The sequence below is a fragment of the Triticum urartu genome, chromosome 3, assembly GCF_003073215.2.
Source record: "Triticum urartu cultivar G1812 chromosome 3, Tu2.1, whole genome shotgun sequence".
Classification (NCBI taxonomy): Eukaryota; Viridiplantae; Streptophyta; class Magnoliopsida; order Poales; family Poaceae; genus Triticum; species Triticum urartu.
Window position 1 is genome coordinate 50,543,614 of NC_053024.1, and position 17,346 is coordinate 50,560,959.

The 17,346-nt window shown below is 51.2% G+C and overlaps 1 protein-coding gene across 3 annotated transcripts in view; it reads left to right on the top strand.

Annotated features, from left to right (window-relative positions):
* The window catches only part of LOC125542747 (cysteine-rich receptor-like protein kinase 25), a 33,839-nt gene that overhangs the window by 857 nt on the left and 15,636 nt on the right, over positions 1-17,346 (top strand). For all 3 annotated transcript variants that reach the window (XM_048705920.1, XM_048705919.1, XM_048705921.1), the window contains exons 2-5: positions 267-1,527; positions 3,595-4,323; positions 4,406-4,497; positions 15,169-15,309. In XM_048705920.1, coding sequence (XP_048561877.1) covers positions 1,506-1,527; positions 3,595-4,323; positions 4,406-4,497; positions 15,169-15,309 — 984 coding nt within the window. In that variant the 5' untranslated portion in view covers positions 267-1,505. The remainder of the gene's footprint in view (positions 1-266; positions 1,528-3,594; positions 4,324-4,405; positions 4,498-15,168; positions 15,310-17,346) is intronic.

Sequence of the window (17,346 nt, forward strand, 5' to 3'; positions counted from 1 at the left end):
AGTTAAGATCAATAGCATGGTTGCTGTAGTAGCATTCAGACATGATTCTATTGCTCATAGAGGCCATATTTGTGTCTCTGAGAAAGCTTGTTGCTTATCAAATAGGAGTACATATTCTGCTATTGTGAGTTTGCACATTAAAACACATTGGAAGGATAAATATCAGACAAATGAGCATGAAAGTTGGCCTCCTCAAATTATTGCTCTTTAGCTCTCCCTATTAAAGATCAAAGTATCCAGTTCACTAATTTAATATGATTTTGCAGGTACTGATTCTTCTCCAAGAAGGGTTATCAGGGGAGGAGGGGCATACAGAGGCAGGGCACAAATGGGCACGCAAATAGTTTAAGGTACATCTGCCATGTATAAAGTTAGATTCTACTCACACCCTAAAAAAATACATATCCTGCTATGAATAATAGGGAAAGTCACTATTCAAATGAGAACTTGAAATTCCTATTGTTTACAACATGGCCTTTTCTCTTTTGTTTGTCAAGAAAGGGTTAAATCTGGATACAGAAATTTCTTGCATGCTAGGCTCATAGTTCACCACGTTGTTCCGTGATTTTTGTGTGATCTTCTGAGGTTTCTAATGTACTGTGTGTTGCTAGCAACTTATGAAGGCATACTAGCTTTCCCTTGATTCCTAACATGCATGATTTCTCTTAATACAAGAATTATGTATATATTTTCACAAACTTGTTTGCCTGTCAAATCTAAGCTTTGTTTTATCAGTCACTCCACCCAATTAATTTGAATTATAATGATTAATCACATAAATACATATTACTGGAAAATGACTCGCTCAAAATGGTTACTTGAGGAGTTTGATGTTTTAGCTTGTTCAACTTGCTTAAATCTACTTGCAGGTTGATTTTTCTGCAGAGTTTGTGAACTAGGACTGCACAGGACTGTACGGGCAGGTGAGCTCAACCTCCTCTCTTTTCATTATCTCTATTGTGCATGTCTATATATAATATGTTAGCGCAACATAAATCATGAGCTGTCTAGTGAATTAGTTGACAATAAATCATGAGCTGTCTAGTGAATTAGTTTTCTCCTATCCTAGTGAAAGTCCTAAAAGTGCCCTATCTCAAATGCTGGTACCATTACATAGTTACTATATAAGCTATATATACTGCTAAGCGAATGACTGGCCATGTTTGCGGTTTTTTTTTCTTGACAGTTAGGATCAATACCATGAATGCTTTAGTAGCATTCAGACATGATTCTATTGCTCATAGAGGCCATATTTGTGTCTCTGAGTTTGCTTATCAAATAGGAGTACATATTTTGCTATTGTGAGTTTGCACATTAAAACACATTGGAAGGATAAATATCAGACAAATGAGCATGAAAGTTGGCCTCCTCAAATTATTTCTCTTTAGCTCTCCCTATTAAAGATCAAAGTATCCGGTTCACTAATTTAATATGATTTTGCAGGTACTGATTCTTCCCCAAGAAGGGTTACTAGGGGAGGAGGGGCATACAGAGGCAGGGCACAAATGGACATGCAAATGTATAGAGGTGAGGGCCACCACCCTGTAATATGTAAAATGCTTATCCAAACATGTTCTCGATACCCCCCAAAATTCAGAATTTGTTTTTGGCAAAATTTGATAATATTGATAGAAGGTACATCTGTCATGTATAAAGTTAGATTCAACTCACACCATAAAAAACCAAATAATAATAATAATACATATCCTGCTATGAAATAGAGAAAGTCACTATTCACACGAGACTTGAAATTCCTACTGTCTACAAAATGACCTTTTCTCTTTTGTTTTTCAAATTTTTTTTTGAGGAAAAGAGTGATACAGATCACTCAGATGGCACATTACAATCAGTAATTAGGATATCCCTAATCACTTCTGGCACAGCAGCCACCATATACATGTCTCCACCTCCACCTCCAGCATAGCTTGCGCCTCTGCTTCCTCCAGTGTCACACTCGAATTGACCTGCCTTGCCAATGAGAAAAAACGGCTGCCCCCTGCGGTCTCTTGCAATAGGCCCAGCAGTACTCACCCCGGAGTCAGCCGAGTAACCAGCGTCCATATTTAACTTAACCCAACCATCCTCAGGGGGAATCCATCTAGTAATATTGTGTGTGGAAGCTTTTGCAGTCTGTATTGACGGAGATTGCTTGTTCTCCTGGTGCCGATCATCTGGGAAACAGGGGGTGTTGAACCACTGTTGCACAGCTTCTTTCCCTGAACCTGCTAGCGAACCATGGCCACCAACACCAAGTTCAGCAACATGTTGCTCCAGAAACGCTGCCGATTGGCCTACTGTCTCTTTCCCAGACTTAAAAATGCAGTCATTTCTCAGGTGCCAACAACGCCAGAGAAGAAGTAGAATTTTTGCCCGGGTTTCAGTGCTGCATGTAGATAACAGATTCTGCAGCCAATCCTCTCCCGACTCCTGGAATATATTTTCACCTGGGAGCTCCCACAGTGCTCTCATTTCATTCCTTGCTTTTTGTGCATGCCACCACAGCAGGAAATTCATTTTCCTCCACACAGCCGCAAATACTACAAACGCTGCTGATCTCCAGCGAGCGCTTCCACCTATTCTTCTTTGTAGCCAGTGTGCCTGTAGCAACCCTCCAGCCGAATACTCTAACTTTTGCAGGAACTTTGGACTTCCAAATAATGTCCCAAATACTTCAGTCATACGGCTCGTTAGACGAACAAGAAGCACGAGTTCCACTTTGAGATTTGAAGAGAGTATGCCAATTTGTAGGCGCTCTTAACAGTAAACATACCTGTTTTTTCATAGTTCCAAGCCAGACAATCCTCCACATTCTCCCTTGGAATTTTAATGTTACATATTGCCTCCGCATCAAACGGGTAGAAGATCTGGTTAACTTCTTGCATCTTTTGTTTTTCGAGAAAGGGTTAAATCTGGATACTGAAATTTCTTGCATGCCAGGCGCATAGTTCACCACGTTTTTCTGTGATTTTTGTGTGACCTTCAGAGATTTCTACTGTGCTGTGTGTTGCTAGCAACTTATGAAGGCATACTAGCTTTCCCTTGATTCCTAACATGCATGATTTCTCTTAATACAAGAATTATTTATATATTTTCACAAGCTTGCTTGCCTGTCAAATCTAAGCTTTGTTTTATCAGTCACTCCACCCAATTAATGTGAATTATAATGATTAATCACGTAAATACATATTACGGGAAAATGACTCGCTCAATCAACCTGCAAGTACATAAGCAAGTTGAACAAGCTAAAACACCAAACTCCTACAGAATCTGTCTTCTGGTCATCCAAGTCCCAGTAGTGTTTCTTTAGGATTGTTTTTTTCCTCTTAAATAGCCAAGAATATTGTTTCTGGAAACTGCCAGTTTAACTAGCTCATTTAGAATCTATTTGAATAAAACTGAGAAGCGGCATACGGGAATGACTGAAAATCTCATTTTTACAAGATTACTAGCTACATTTGTTGAGTTCATGTTTGTGCTTAGGGTGTAGAGTCGTAGAGAAATGATTATGTAAATAAGGCTAAATTTCAGTTCTTGCTTCTTGAACTGCATCACTTTTCATATGTCACTAACTTGCTGCTCATCTATCCTTTTCAGGTCACGCCGTCGTGGCTGCACTGGTTCTGCTTACCACCGTCACTGCAGCAAGCCCAACTGGCTACTGGGGTTACCTCTGTGATGGTGGGAACTACAGTGCGCCCAGCAAGTACCAGCAGAACCTTGAACAGCTCTCCGCCACGCTGCCTGAAGCAGTCGCCTCCTCCCCCACTTTGTTCCACACGCAGGCAGTTGGCTCCAGCCACGATAGAGCATATGCTCTGGCAAGATGCCGCGGTGACACAGAGGCCGACGACTGCAGGAGATGCCTTACACAGGCCTTCCAGGACGCCCGGGCTGTTTGCACGTTCAGGAAGGGTATTTCCATCTACTACGACACGTGCAGCCTCTGGTTCGCTGAGAAGAAGATCAAAATTCATCTTGGAGATTCGCAGTCAGTCCTTAGGGCGGATGGTCCCCCTATACCTACCCAATGCAAGGCCTTCCAGAACGATGCCAGTACACTTATCGCAGATGTGGCGAGGAAGGCATCAGATTCTTCTCAAAGATATGCCACGGGAGAAAAGGGTCGTGATGAGCGTGCCTGCAACTACACACTATACACTCTTGCTGACTGTCTACCTGGAATTTCAGCTGCTCAGTGTCAGGTCTGTTTGGAAGATCTAACCTCTACACCAGGCCTGAGTGGTGGGCAAATGGGTGAGCGAAAGGCTACCCTGTTGTGCAGTTACCGTTTGGAGCCTTATCAGTTCTTCAGGGATACAAAAGGTGAGTTACCATGAGATGCAGAATTGAATGCTTCTTCTGTTGGTCATATGCTTTCCTTGAATAATGTGTCAACTACATACAGGACACAAGAACAAGACTGTTTGGATCGTGGTGGGTGTAGCGGGAGGCGCAGTGCTACTGGCAATCGCCTTGCTACTTTGGTGGTGGCTTCTGGTAAGTTTTTCCCGATTCTCAGTAATCCAACTAATGATGTATTGCATCTTACCCTGGACACCCTTTGCTCAATTTAGTACACGCACAATGTTAATATCACACACTCCCCCTCAAGATATAATCATGCCCATCTTGCTACAAATGGTGGCTAGATGTTATCACCCCAGCCATCTGTCAGGAACCGAACTGTAATCGAGCTAATCTAACACTCAATTGTCACAAATTCAGAGAAGAATTGGGGAATTTCGGCTAGGGTTTATACTGCTTAAAATGGGGAAAGTAGCTCAGCACGCCACTGGGGAAAGTAGCTCAGCACGCCACAGGTGGCTAGGGTATACACCCAGATACATCAATCATGTCCAGAATGGAGAGGAACGAGTTGGCTTTATAGCCATTACAGCAAGAATGCAGCGAAGGAAATAAAACAGAGCATATGCCGCTCTGGAAAGTAAACAGTGACAGGAGCGAGACTCGTAGCCGTTAGATTGAAGATCGACGAGCGACTGCAATCAGCCGTTGGCGAACCATTATCCTGACGAGCGAGCCACAGGATGATGCATCGATGGCTGAGAATGAATCTGGCATGCAGAAACAGGGGATATTCTGTAGTGTTTCTTCAGATAGCAGCAGACAGCATGACAATTCCCCCTGATTAAGACTGAGCTTGTCCTCAAGCTTGAAATGATGGGAACACCTTTTGAATGAACGCCGAGTCCTCCCAGGTAGCAGCTACAAGGGGCAGGTTAACCCATTTAACAAGCCATCTGACTACTGGTGTACTTATGTTGCCTTGTGGTCTGGGGATGAGTTTTCTGTCCAAAACTGCTTCAGGTTCCATTCGAATCATACCATCTGATCCTACCAAGGGCAGGTGCTTGGAGGGAACCACCAGAGGACCAATATGCTTCTTGAGCTGGCTCACATGAAAGGTGTGGTGCAATTGGCAGCCTTCTGGTAGGAGCAATTTATAAGCAACCTTGCCAATCTTCTGAAGAATTTTGAGGGGACCATAAAACTTGGAGTGCAGTTTGAGGTGCCTGTGCAAGCTTAGGGATGTATGCCTATAAGGCTGTAACTTCAAATATACCATATCTCCCACAGAGAAGTCCCTTTCTTTCCTTCTTTTGTCAGCATAGTGTTTCATCCTAGCTTGTGCTTTGAGGAGATTTTGTTTGATAACTTCAAGGGCCCCTTCCCTGTTCTGAAGAAGATTGTCACTGTCCTCACAGATAGTGTCAGGGAGGGCTGATTCTGCAAATCATGGGGGGAGGGAATCCATATAAGGCCTGGAAGGGTGTCATTTGCAATGCAGTGTGGAAACTGGTGCTGTACCACCATTCAGCCAAGGATAACCACCCATGTCACTTTTTAGGCTGTTAAAAACACATGCATCTGAGATAATTTTCCAGGCATTGGTTTACTCTTTCCGTTTGTCCATACGATTGTGGGTGGTAGCTTGTGCTCATGTGCAGCTTGATCTTGAGGGACTTGAACAATTTCTGCCACAAGTGACTAGTGAAGATTTTATCCCTGTCAGTTACAATGACCAAGGGCATGCCATGCAACTTGAAAACTGTATCAGAGAAGGCTCTTGCCACAGATTGCACTGTGATGGGGTGTTTCATGGCTATAAAGTGTGGATACTTGGTGAACCTTTTGTTCTCAGATAGGGGCAATCCTTCCACAAAGTCCATGCTGATGTGTGCCCATGCGAAATCAGGAACAGGCAGGGGTTTTAGGAGACCAGGGTAAGGGGAGTGCTCTGCTTTGTTGAGCTGACAGACTGGGCATTCCTTGACAAAGGTAATTACATCTTGTTTGAGGCCTTGCCAATGAAAGACAAGTTTGACCCGTTGGTAGGTGGCTCTTTCACCAGAATGGGCTCCTAATTCCGAAGCATGAAAGGTTTTTAAAATGTCTGTTCTGAGGGAAGTTGATGTGCCAACCACAACTTTGTTATGGAATCTCAATATGCCATTTTTGTAGGAGTAAGAGCTTGGACTGTCTTTACTGACAGCACATTCAGCTATGAGTTCCTGCACCCTTGTGTCAGACTTGTAGCTCTTGACTACCTCTTTTATCCAAGTAGGAGTGTTGGTACTCACAGTGAGCATGGACGCCATGTATTTGACTCTGGATAAAGCATCAGCAGCTTTATTTTCTTTCCCCTTCTTGTATTCTACTGTGAAATTGTATCCCAAAAGCTTGAGCAGTAATTTATGTTGTATGCCTTCAGTCAACTTTTGCTCCTGAATGTATTTGAGGCTCTCTCGGTCTGTTCTAATCACTAGAGAAGTTGCTAAGTAGTGCTTCCACTTCTTTACTACTTCAATAATTGCTAAAGCTTCCTTGTCATATGTAGACATGGCTGCTGCTTTTGGTCCAATAGTTCTGCTGAAATAGGAAACGGGCCTCCCCTCTTGCATTAAGACAGCTCCTAGTCCATAGCCACAAGCATCTGCCTCCAAAATGAAGGGCTTAGTGAAGTCAGGTAGGGCTAGGAAAGGTGCATTTGTTAACTTGTCCTTAAGTGTGAGGAATGCTTGCTCTTGTTGTTCTTGCCAAACAAATGCATCCTTCTTCAAGCAGTCAAACAGGGGTCTGCAAATAAGGCCATATCCCTGGATAAACCTTCTGTAATACCCACTTAGTCCAAGGAAGCTTCTGAGCTCAGTGACATTTGTGGGTGCTGGTCATTCTTGAATTGCTGTGATCTTTGCAGGGTCAGTGGCTACTCCATCCTTGCTGATAACATGGCCTAGATATTCTACTTTAGATTGACCAAAGGAGCACTTGTCCAGTTTGGCATACAGTTGGTTTTCTTGGAGTGTAGCAAATACTTTGGACAAGTGGACTTTGTGTTCTAGGGTCTGACTGAACACTAGGATGTCGTCAAAGAACGCTACCACAAATTTGAAAGGACCAAACAGCAAGTTCATGAGAGCTTGAAATGTTGGAGGGCCATTTGAAAGGCCAAAAGACAGTACTAGAAATTCAAAGTGCCCCCGAAGTGTGGAGAAAGCAGTTTTGTGGATATCGTCCTCTGCCATTCTAATTTGGTGATAGCCATTTCTGAGATCAATCTTGGAGAAAATCTGAGCTCCCTTTAGCTAATCTAGGAGATCTTCTATCATAGGTATTGGGTACTTGTTTTTAATTGTGATGGAGTTCAACTTCCTATAATCAATGCATAGTCTCCATGAACCATCCTTCTTTTTCACTAAGAGAAGAGGAGAAGAAAATGGGCTGGTACCTGGGCCTAATGAGGCCAGCTTTTAGGAGGTCCTGGATGATTTTCTCAAGTACCTCTTTTTGGTGGTGAGGAACTCTGTAAGGTCTCTGGTTTACAACCTTTGTTCCTTCAACCAATGGAATTCTATGATCACAGGGCCTGCTAGGGGGTAAGCCAGTAGGGGAAGAGAAGATTTTCTCATATTTCTGGAGTACTGGTTGGAGCTCTTGAGGTACTTGCTGGGCTGCTGCAATTGGTTCAGAGCAGGCAGTAGTAAACAAGAAGAAACCACAAACAGCTTGGTCCATGACCTTATCAGCAGTGTCTACAATCTCAGGAGGTCTTTCCCAGGGTACAGTCTCATCCACAAAGGTCACTAGTGTCTTCTTTGGTGTTGTAATCCGTATTTCCATTAAGATGAAATCCATTTGTAAAGGGTTATGTTTCCTCAGCCAATCCACCCCTAAGATCATGTCATACCCTTAAGATTCAGAACCCTGAAAGTGTCTGTAAACTGATGACCTTGTATGGTATATGGACAGTTGTGGGCTGTGAAATCACTCCATAGGACCCCTCCACTGGCCACAACTACTTTAATCTTGGGTGTATCGATGATGAGGGAACCACAGGATGATGCATCGATGGCTGAGAATGAATCTGGCACGCAGAAACAGGGGATATTCTGTAGTGTTTCTTCAGATAGCAGCAAACAGCATGACACCATCATTGCTGCCAAAGCTGCTTTTGCCAAGCCATTCTTCATGGAGGTATTCGTCTTGGTTGTCTGGTGCATTTGGAAGCAGAAGGAATAGAAAGATTTTTGAGAATACTAACCCTGGTTTCTCCTCTTTAGAAAGGAATGTACATCTTTATATTTTAGGCTCTCCTCTGAGCTTGCTGCTCCTCTTGGCTGCTGGCTCAACTCTCTGGCCTAGGCCCTTGTACAACCCCTTTCTTTCTCTTTGTATATACTTGTACGAAGTGGCCCAAGATCTTTCACTTCAAATGTTTTCCCCAATCTCTCCTTGAGGTATTTAATTTCTTCAACATCATCATCAGTTACCATTATATCATCAACATACACCACCAGGATAGCAGGGGGTATCAGGTGGAAACACACTATCTTCTGAAAATCTGGAAATTTTTGTTGTGGTCAATTTGATGTCATCTCAGCCCCCTCCCAGTCATTTTGCAGAAAACTACCTGCAAACCACATTCTGCAGTTTGCAAAGAACCCCTTCTTAAATGTCTGTCCTCAAAATTCAGCCCGCTGGTACACTTTGTGGATGCATGGTCCTGGACCTTCCCGGGCCTGTGCCATTTGGGCCTGTCAGAGATTTCCATCAAAAGTAGCACTAGTGTTGTTAGCTGACAGTCAACAAGTTTTCTATTAGAGGACAACTGAAATATTTAACTATCCAATTCTTTTCGAGCAATGCATTTGGTTACAACCCATTCATTTTGAAAACTGCAACACTGATTATGCTGGAACATATATCTATATCTATAAAAATAAACCAAAATTTGGAGTATGGATATTGGTAGGAGCTAGGACCCTACCGGGTCTAGGGTGGAGGTTGTAGGGGAAGGAGGGTGCTGGACGTGGCGGAGCTCGCGGTCGCCGGCGACAGGGCGCCGTCGTGCTGCGCGAGGGAGGAGGCGGCGGCGCAAAGAGCAGGAGGCGGCTAGGGTTAGGGTCCGGCTCCTCTGGGAGCCGGGCAATAGAATTATTCTTATTGCTTCCTCATGAACGAGTCTTACAACTAGTATATATAACCACAATGGAAAATAAAATAGATAACTTGCGGGCTAAGCCCCTAACTAAATATGCCCAGTGGGCCTCCTACGGCTGCCCGGTCATAACATCTCTCCCCGCCTGCGCAAACAGCTCGTCCTGGAGCTGAAAGTCGGGGTAGTGTTGGCGGAACTCGTCGCGCTGCTCCCAAGTAGCGTCCTCCTCTGGGAGGCCAGCCCACTGAATCAACACATACCACACCCCGCGACGAAGCTGCGCCTTCAAGACCTTCTCCGGCTCCGGAAGGAGGCGCCCGCCGAAGGTCGGAGGAAGCGCCAGAGGGGCCGCGGGTGACTCCCCGCGGAAGGGCTTCAGCAGCCCCACATGGAAGACGTCGTGGATGCGGGCACCCGCCGGAAGCTGAAGACGGTAGGCCACCTTCCCGATGCGCTCCAAAACAGCAAAGGGCCCGGCGTAGCGAGGGCCCAGCTTGCGCTTCGCGCGTGGGTCCAGCGACTGCGTAGAGCGATGAAGGAGATGCAGCCAAACCCAGTCACCCACCGCGAACTCCGCCTCGCGATGGTGGTCGTCGTAGTAGTGCTTGGCCAGCTGTTGGGCCTGAAGGAGGCGTTGCCGGACCTCGGCCAGCATCTCGTCATGGCGCCGCATGAAATCACCGGCCACCTTTGTCCGAGCCGTCGCCGGATCAACCGGCAGTATGGGCGGGGGCGGCCAGCCGTAGACCACCTCAAATGGAGTGGCGCGCAGGGCGGAGTGATAGGAGGTGTTGTAGCAGTACTCCGCCCACGAGAGCCAATCCACCCAAGCGCGAGGATGATCACCTGTGACACAACGCAAATACATGGCAATCACCTTGTTGACAACCTCAGATTGGTCGTCCGTCTGAGGATGGAAGGCCGTGCTCAGGCGGAGCTTCACGCCCGCCAACCGGAAGAGATCGGCCAGACATGGCCAGTGAACACCAGGTCTCGATCGCTGACGATCGAAGAGGGAACCCCGTGGAGGCGGACGATACCGTCGAAGAAGGCACGAGCCACAGATGCAGCAGTGTAGGGATGACCGAGCGCGATGAAGTGAGCATACTTGGAGAAGCGGCCGACCACCGTGAGAATGACCGATTTGCCGCCCACCTTGGGGAGGCCCTCAATGAAGTCCATGGAGATATCCGCCCAGACCTGAGACGGCACCTCCAAGGGCTGGAGCAGATCAGCCGGCAGGAGTGTCTGTCTTGTTACACTGGCACGTCACACAAGACCGGACCCAGTCACGGACCAGGGCCCGATCACCTGGGATGTAGAAGTCGGCACGGAGACGATGGAGGGTTTTCAGCACACCCTCATGGCCCGCTGAGTGGGCCAGCAGCAGCACCTGGTGATGGAGATCGTCGTGCGCCGGCACGAAGACCCGGCGCCCATGAAGGAGCGATCCGTCGGCAAGGCGCCACGACTCCTCTAGCTCACCCGCAGCCAGTTGCTGCTGAAGGAGGAGGGCGTCTGGCGCGGCGGCTGTCACCCGGTGGATGTCGATGAAGAGAGCGAACGTAGGCCCCGAGCGTATGCAGAGTGCCGCCCCTTCGGAGTCGCCCCCGGTAGTGTCGTGGTTGGCGTCGCGGCGAGACAGGGCGTCGGCCACGGTGTTAAGGCGGCCCGGGCGGTACTCGACGGTGAAGTCGAAGCCGAAGAGCTTGCTGATCCACTGGTGATGCGGCACGGTCGAGAGCCTCTGGTCCAACAAGAACTTGAGGCTGTAGTGGTCCGTGCGAATCCGGAAAGACCGACCCCACAGATAGGGCCGCCAATGGCGCACTGCCTGCACCAATCCAATGAGCTCTCGCTCATACGCCGCGAGCTTAAGATGGCGCGCGGCGAAGGGCCTGCTGAAGAATGCGAGGGGTCCATCGCCCTGATGAAGGACGACACCGAACCCTGCACCGGAAGCGTCGCAGTCCACAATGAATGGCCGGTCGAAGTCCGACATCTGAAGGACAGGCCCTGTCGTGAGGGCCCCCTTGAGGGCGTTGAACGCCACAGTCGCCTCCTCATCCCAGGCAAAGGCGTCGCGACGGAGCAGGCGCGTGAGTGGAGACGCGATGAGGCCGAACTCCCGGATAAATTTCCGGTAGTAGCCCGCGAGGCCCAGAAACCCGCGAAGAGCCCGCGGTGAATGCGGGTTCGGCTAGGCGGCGACGGCCGCCACCTTGTCAGCGTCCATGGCCACCCCCTCGGCCGAGATGACGCGGCCGAGGTAGGCGTCCCGAATGAGCACTTCGAGTGCTTAAGGTGAAGATGCGCTCGAAGCTCGTTGAAGACGATGGCGACGTGATGAAGGTGCTCCGTCCACGAGGCGCTGTAGATAAGAATATCATCAAAGAAAACGAGCACAAACCGGCGCAAGTAAGGGCGGAGGACATCGTTCATCAGAGCCTGAAAAGTCGTCGGGTGCATTGGAGAGACCAAACGGCATGACCAAGAAGTCGAAGTGGCCGTGATGAGTCCGAAACGCCGTCTTGGCGATATCATCCGGGTGCATGCGCACCTGGTGGTAACCCGACCGGAGATCGAGTTTGGTGAAGAAGCGCGCCCCATGTAGCTCATCCAGGAGCTCATCGACCACCGGAATAGGAAACTTGTCCTTAAGTGTCAGGGCATTGAGGGCGCGGTAGTCGATGCAAAAGCGCCACGTGCCGTCTGACTTGCGGACGAGGAGTACCGGCAATGTGGAGATCCAGATGATGCCCGCGGCGAGCATGAGTGCACACTAGCACTCAAGCTCGTCCTTCTGCAGCTGCGGATAGCGGTATGGCCGGACCGCCACCGGCGCCGAGCCCGGCAGGAGATGAATGCGGTGATCGTACACCCGGGCAGGCGGAAGGCCCCACAGCTCGTCGAAGAGGTCGCTGTGCTGCTGCAGGAGGTGCTCCAAGAGTGGGTGCTCAGCCTCGGTAGTGGTCGTCGCCAGCTGAAGTTGGGGCGTCATCGGTGAGGCGCCCTCCCACCGGACGCGGCGGCCGAGACGCCAGAAGGACATCGTCAAGGCGTCGAAATCCCAAAGGATGGGACCGAGGGTCCGCAAGAAGTCGACACCAAGGATGAAGTCGAAGCAGCCCAAGTCGATGCCTGCACACGTGATGGTGAAGTGCTCGTCGCCGATGGTGATGGGTATGTTTCGCGCGAGCCCATGACACCGGAGACGATCGCCGTTGGCCACCGTGACCCGAAGATGCTCGCCGCCCGTCGGCTGAAGCGCTAAGCGGCGCATGGTAGCCTCGGGCAGGAAGTTATGTGTGGAGCCCGTATCCAAAAGGGCCACCAGGCGCTCGCCGTGTATCATCACTGGCAAGAGCATGGTCCGCTCATCGCGGATGCCGGCAAGCGCATGGAGCGAGACCACGAGTGCTGTCACTGGGGCGGCCGCGGGCGCGGCCTCGGCAGCTGCGGCGTCGAGCCCCTCACCCGAGGCGTCCTCCTCAGTGTAGTCGGCCATCTCCAAGTGGAAGAGTCGCGGGTAGACATGGCCTGACGCGTAGGGCTCATCGTAGTTAAAAGCAAAGCCCCAAGCGCTGACGCTCCAGCTGCTCCGCCTGAGAGAGGCGACGGAAAGGCCACGTCGCAGCCGGGGTGGTAGTCACCGGAGCGGCCGGGGGTGGCCGGGCCGGTGCCGGGGATTGTCGGGCGGCCCGTCGGCCTCCTCGAGCTGGGGCTGCCTGCTGCACGGCCTAGACGCGGCACTCGGAAGGCGTGGGCGTAATACATGGCCGTCTGGAGATCCTGGGGTCCCCGGAGCTCCACGTCCACGCGTATGTGATCCGGGAGTCCACCGACGAAGAGGTCGGCCCGCTGCTGCGCCGTCACACCTGACACGTGGCAAGCCAACGCCCGAAAATGGTCGGCGAAGTCCTGCACCGTGGAGGTGAAGGGAAGGCGGCCTAGCTCTGCCAGGCGGCTCCCGCGGATCGATGGCCTAAAACGAAGGAGGCAGAGCTCGCGGAAGCGCTCCCAAGGGGACATACTGCCCTCGTCCTGCTCGAGGGCGTAGTACCAGGTCTATGCCGTGCCGCGGAGGTGGTAAGAGGCGAGCCAGGTACGCTCCGAGGCAAGGGTGCGCTGCCCGCGAAAGAACTGCTCGCACTGGTTGAGCCAGTTGAGGGGGTCCTCCGTGCCGTCATAAGTGGCGAAGTCCAGTTTGGCAAACTGCGGCGGTGTCTGTGGCGGGGCGCCGTGGCCGATTGCCTCGGAGGTGCGAAGCAGCGAGGACTGGGGCGCCCGATTAGCATGGCCGCGACCCGTGTAGTTCCCCGCCGAGTCGGAGGGATCGCCGTACTGCAGAGTGGGCCGGCCACTGTGACAGGGGTGGCGATGATCCGGTCAGCCAGGCCAGTATTGGGGACGGCGACGGCGGAAAGCGCACTTGCTGGATCGGTACGCCTCCCTGTATGGTAGACCCAGGCCCTGTGCTGGACGGTGGCGGGGCCGGCAGCTGCGGCTGCATCGGCACGGACCCGGGTGGCGTGGGGGGCGCGGAGAAGGCCGGGGCCGGCCACTACGGCCATTGGGGCGCGACCGCGAGCGGCGGCGGGGCCGGCAGCTGCGGCTGCCCGGACCCGGGCGGCGTGGGGGGGGGGGGGGGCGGCGAGGGCCGGGGTCGGCCATTGCGACCACTGGGGCGCGACGACGGGCGGCGGCTGATGCGGCCAGGGGTGATGTAGAGGCCTGATCGGTGCCGCAGTTGCCGAGTACCAGGGCAAGGCGGCTGGCCCGGTCATGGCGGCCGACGGCAAGGGCGGCGGCTGCCCGTAGGGCCCGGCCAGGTAGAGGCGTATGCCCTGGACGGCGATGACGAGATCATTAAGGACTCCGGTGATTTCCGCCGGGGAGTAGACGGCGGCAGGCGGCGCAGTGAGGGGCGGCGACTGGCCGGTGGAGGCCCCCGCGGTGGAGCCGAGCAGGAAGGTCGGCAGCGGCGGTGGGAAGCGCCAGTGGCGTGGTGGTGGACATCGGCGAGGTGGGCAGCGGCGGGGTGGGTGGTGGAGCAGACATGATCGGACCCAAGCTACCTGATACCAAATTGGTAGGAGCTAGGACCCTACCGGGTCTAGGATGGAGGTTGTAGGGGAAGGAGGGTGCTGGACGTGGCGGAGCTCGCGGTCGCCGGCGGCAGGGCGCCGTTGTGCGCGAGGGAGGAGGCGGCGGCGCAAAGAGCAGGAGGCGGCTAGGGTTAGGGTCCTCATGGAAGAGTCTTACAACTAGTATATATAACCACGATGGAAAATAAAATAGATAACTTGCGGGCTAAGCCCCTAACTAAATCTGCCCAGTGGGCCTCCTACGGGCATAAGTCTGCCCGGTCATAACAGACATCTTTTTAAGTTGAGATGAATTTGTGTATCAAATAATTACAAAAAAATGCAGTTACACAGGTAGCTGCATATAATTTCAGAAAGTCACACGCTTGTGGTTCTCGATGTTCTTAGAAAAACCATCAGCGTGTAATAAGTTATATACTATCTGTTAAACTTGTGTTTCAAATTTGTTACTTTTTATTCATGTTACCATACATTCCTACTTGTGATTTTCTGAATTTGAATGAAAATGTGTCTTCTAAAAGTCTACATTTGCATAATCATACTTTTTAGTTTTTTTTGACTGACTTATGCAAAGCATTTTCTAATGTATGTTTATTGCAGGCTAAACGTCCTTCTGCGATAGATTCCTTCAACAAAATCACAGCCAACTGGCAGGGCAAGACGATAGCCCTCTTCTTGGACTACGACGGAACCCTGGCGCCAAAAGTAGATAATCCTGACGAGGCATACATGTCCAGCGAGGTAAGTATAATGAAAAGAAAAATTCTTGCATGTTACTTGATATTTGTAGATCTTTTGATAGGAGCTAGGGTCCTACCAGGCCTGGACCACAGGTTGTAGGGGTGGAAGGTTGGGTGGCGAGAGTGTTAGACCTTTGAACCTGAGCATTGATAGTTGTGGATGACACTAGGAGAGTTGGGACAATATCTTGTTAGATCTTTGAACCTGAGCATTGATAGTTGTGGATGACACTAGGAGAGTTGGGACAATTTTCGTTGGTTTATTTCTCACACAATGCCATGCCAACCTGAGGGGTTGGGGATACATACTTATAGGCTGCTAGCCAGCCAAGCATATGCTGAGATGCTACTAAGATGCTAGTCTAAGATGCTATCCTAACTGCCAGTCCTTATGGTCAGGAACTCTATCCTAACTGCCACAAGGACCATGTGCTGCAGCCCCACAAAGACCCTAGTACACAGACTTATCCAACATTCTCCCCCTAAGTCTTGTACGTCGTCTTGTGGGAGTGTTGAATCATCCCGATCCTGGAGCAAAGCTCAAGGAACTTGACCCTCCCAAGAGGCTTGGTGAGCAGGTCTGCGAGCTGATCCTTGGTGTTGATGTACCTCGCCTTGATGCTCCCTTCTTCCACACAGCTGCGGATGAAGTGATACCTCAGCCGGATGTGCTTGCTCCATTCATGGAACACGGGGTTCTTTGCCAGGGCCAGGGCGGACTTGCTGTCCACCAGGAGCTGCACCGTTCTGGTGTCTTGAACGAGAAGATCACCAAGCAGTCGAGCGAGCCAAAGCGCCTGAGTGCAGGCGGTGGAGGCCGCTATGTACTCAGCCTCACAGCTGGACAGGGCCACCACCTGCTGCTTGACTGATTGCCAGCTCACGAGACACTTGCCGAGGAAGAGGAGGATCCCGCTCGTGCTCTTGCTGGTGTCGATGTCGCCGGCGTGGTCGCTGTCGCTGTACCCGACGAAGTGTGCTGCCCCCGGACACCTAGGGTAGTGGAGGCCGTGGTCGAGGGTCCCTGCTATGTAGCGGATGATCCTCTTCACTGCCTGCTGGTGTTCCGACGTCGGTCGCTCCATGAACCGACTGACATAGCCGACGGAGAATGCTAGGTCCGGCCGTGTGTGGGTGAGGTAGCGAAGGCTCCCCACAAGGCGTCGGTACTCCGTAGCATCCACTTCCTCCGTCGTGCTGTCGCGGCTTAGTTTCAGCCTCTCCTCCATCGGAGTGAGAGCTGGATGGCAACCGGTGAGCCCAGCTAGCTCAACGATGCGCTTGGCGTAGGCGGACTGTCGAAGCGCGATCCCGGAGTGATCCTGGTGCACCTCAATCCCTAGATAGAAGGAGAGGAGCCCCAGATCACTCATCTGGAAGGTGGCCTTCATGTCTTCCTTGAATGCCGCTACCTCTGCATCTTTGGTGCCGGTGATCACCAAGTCGTCAACATAGACGCCCACCAGCAGGGCATTTCCTCCACTGCCCTGTCGGTAGACAGCGACCTCATGCGGGCTTTGCTCGAAGCCCATCTTCTTTAGCGTGGAGTCCAGCTTGGCGTTCCATGCCCTAGGTGCCTGCCGTAGGCCATAGAGGGCCTTGCGCAGGCGGAGTACCTTGCCCTCCTGGCCGGGAATCGCAAAACCTGGTGGCTGATGCACGTAGACTTCCTCCTTCAAGTCACCGTTGAGGAATGCCGACTTGACATCCATGTGATGGACACGCCAGCCCTCCTGGGCAGCCAGCGCAAGGAGGAGTCGCACGGACTCCATCCGTGCCACGGGAGCAAAGGCGTCGTCGAAATCGACTCCTTCCTGCTGCAAGAAGCCTCGGGCCACCAGGCGAGCCTTGTGCTTGATGATGGCGCCGGCTCCATCCCTCTTCAGCTTGAACACCCACTTAAGGGTGATTGCGCGGTGACCACGGGGGAGGTCAGCGAGCTCCCAGGTGCGGTTTTGCTCGACCGCATCCATCTCCAACTGCATCACGGTGCGCCATGCCGCATCTCTCTCGGCCTCTGCAAAGGACCGTGGTTCGC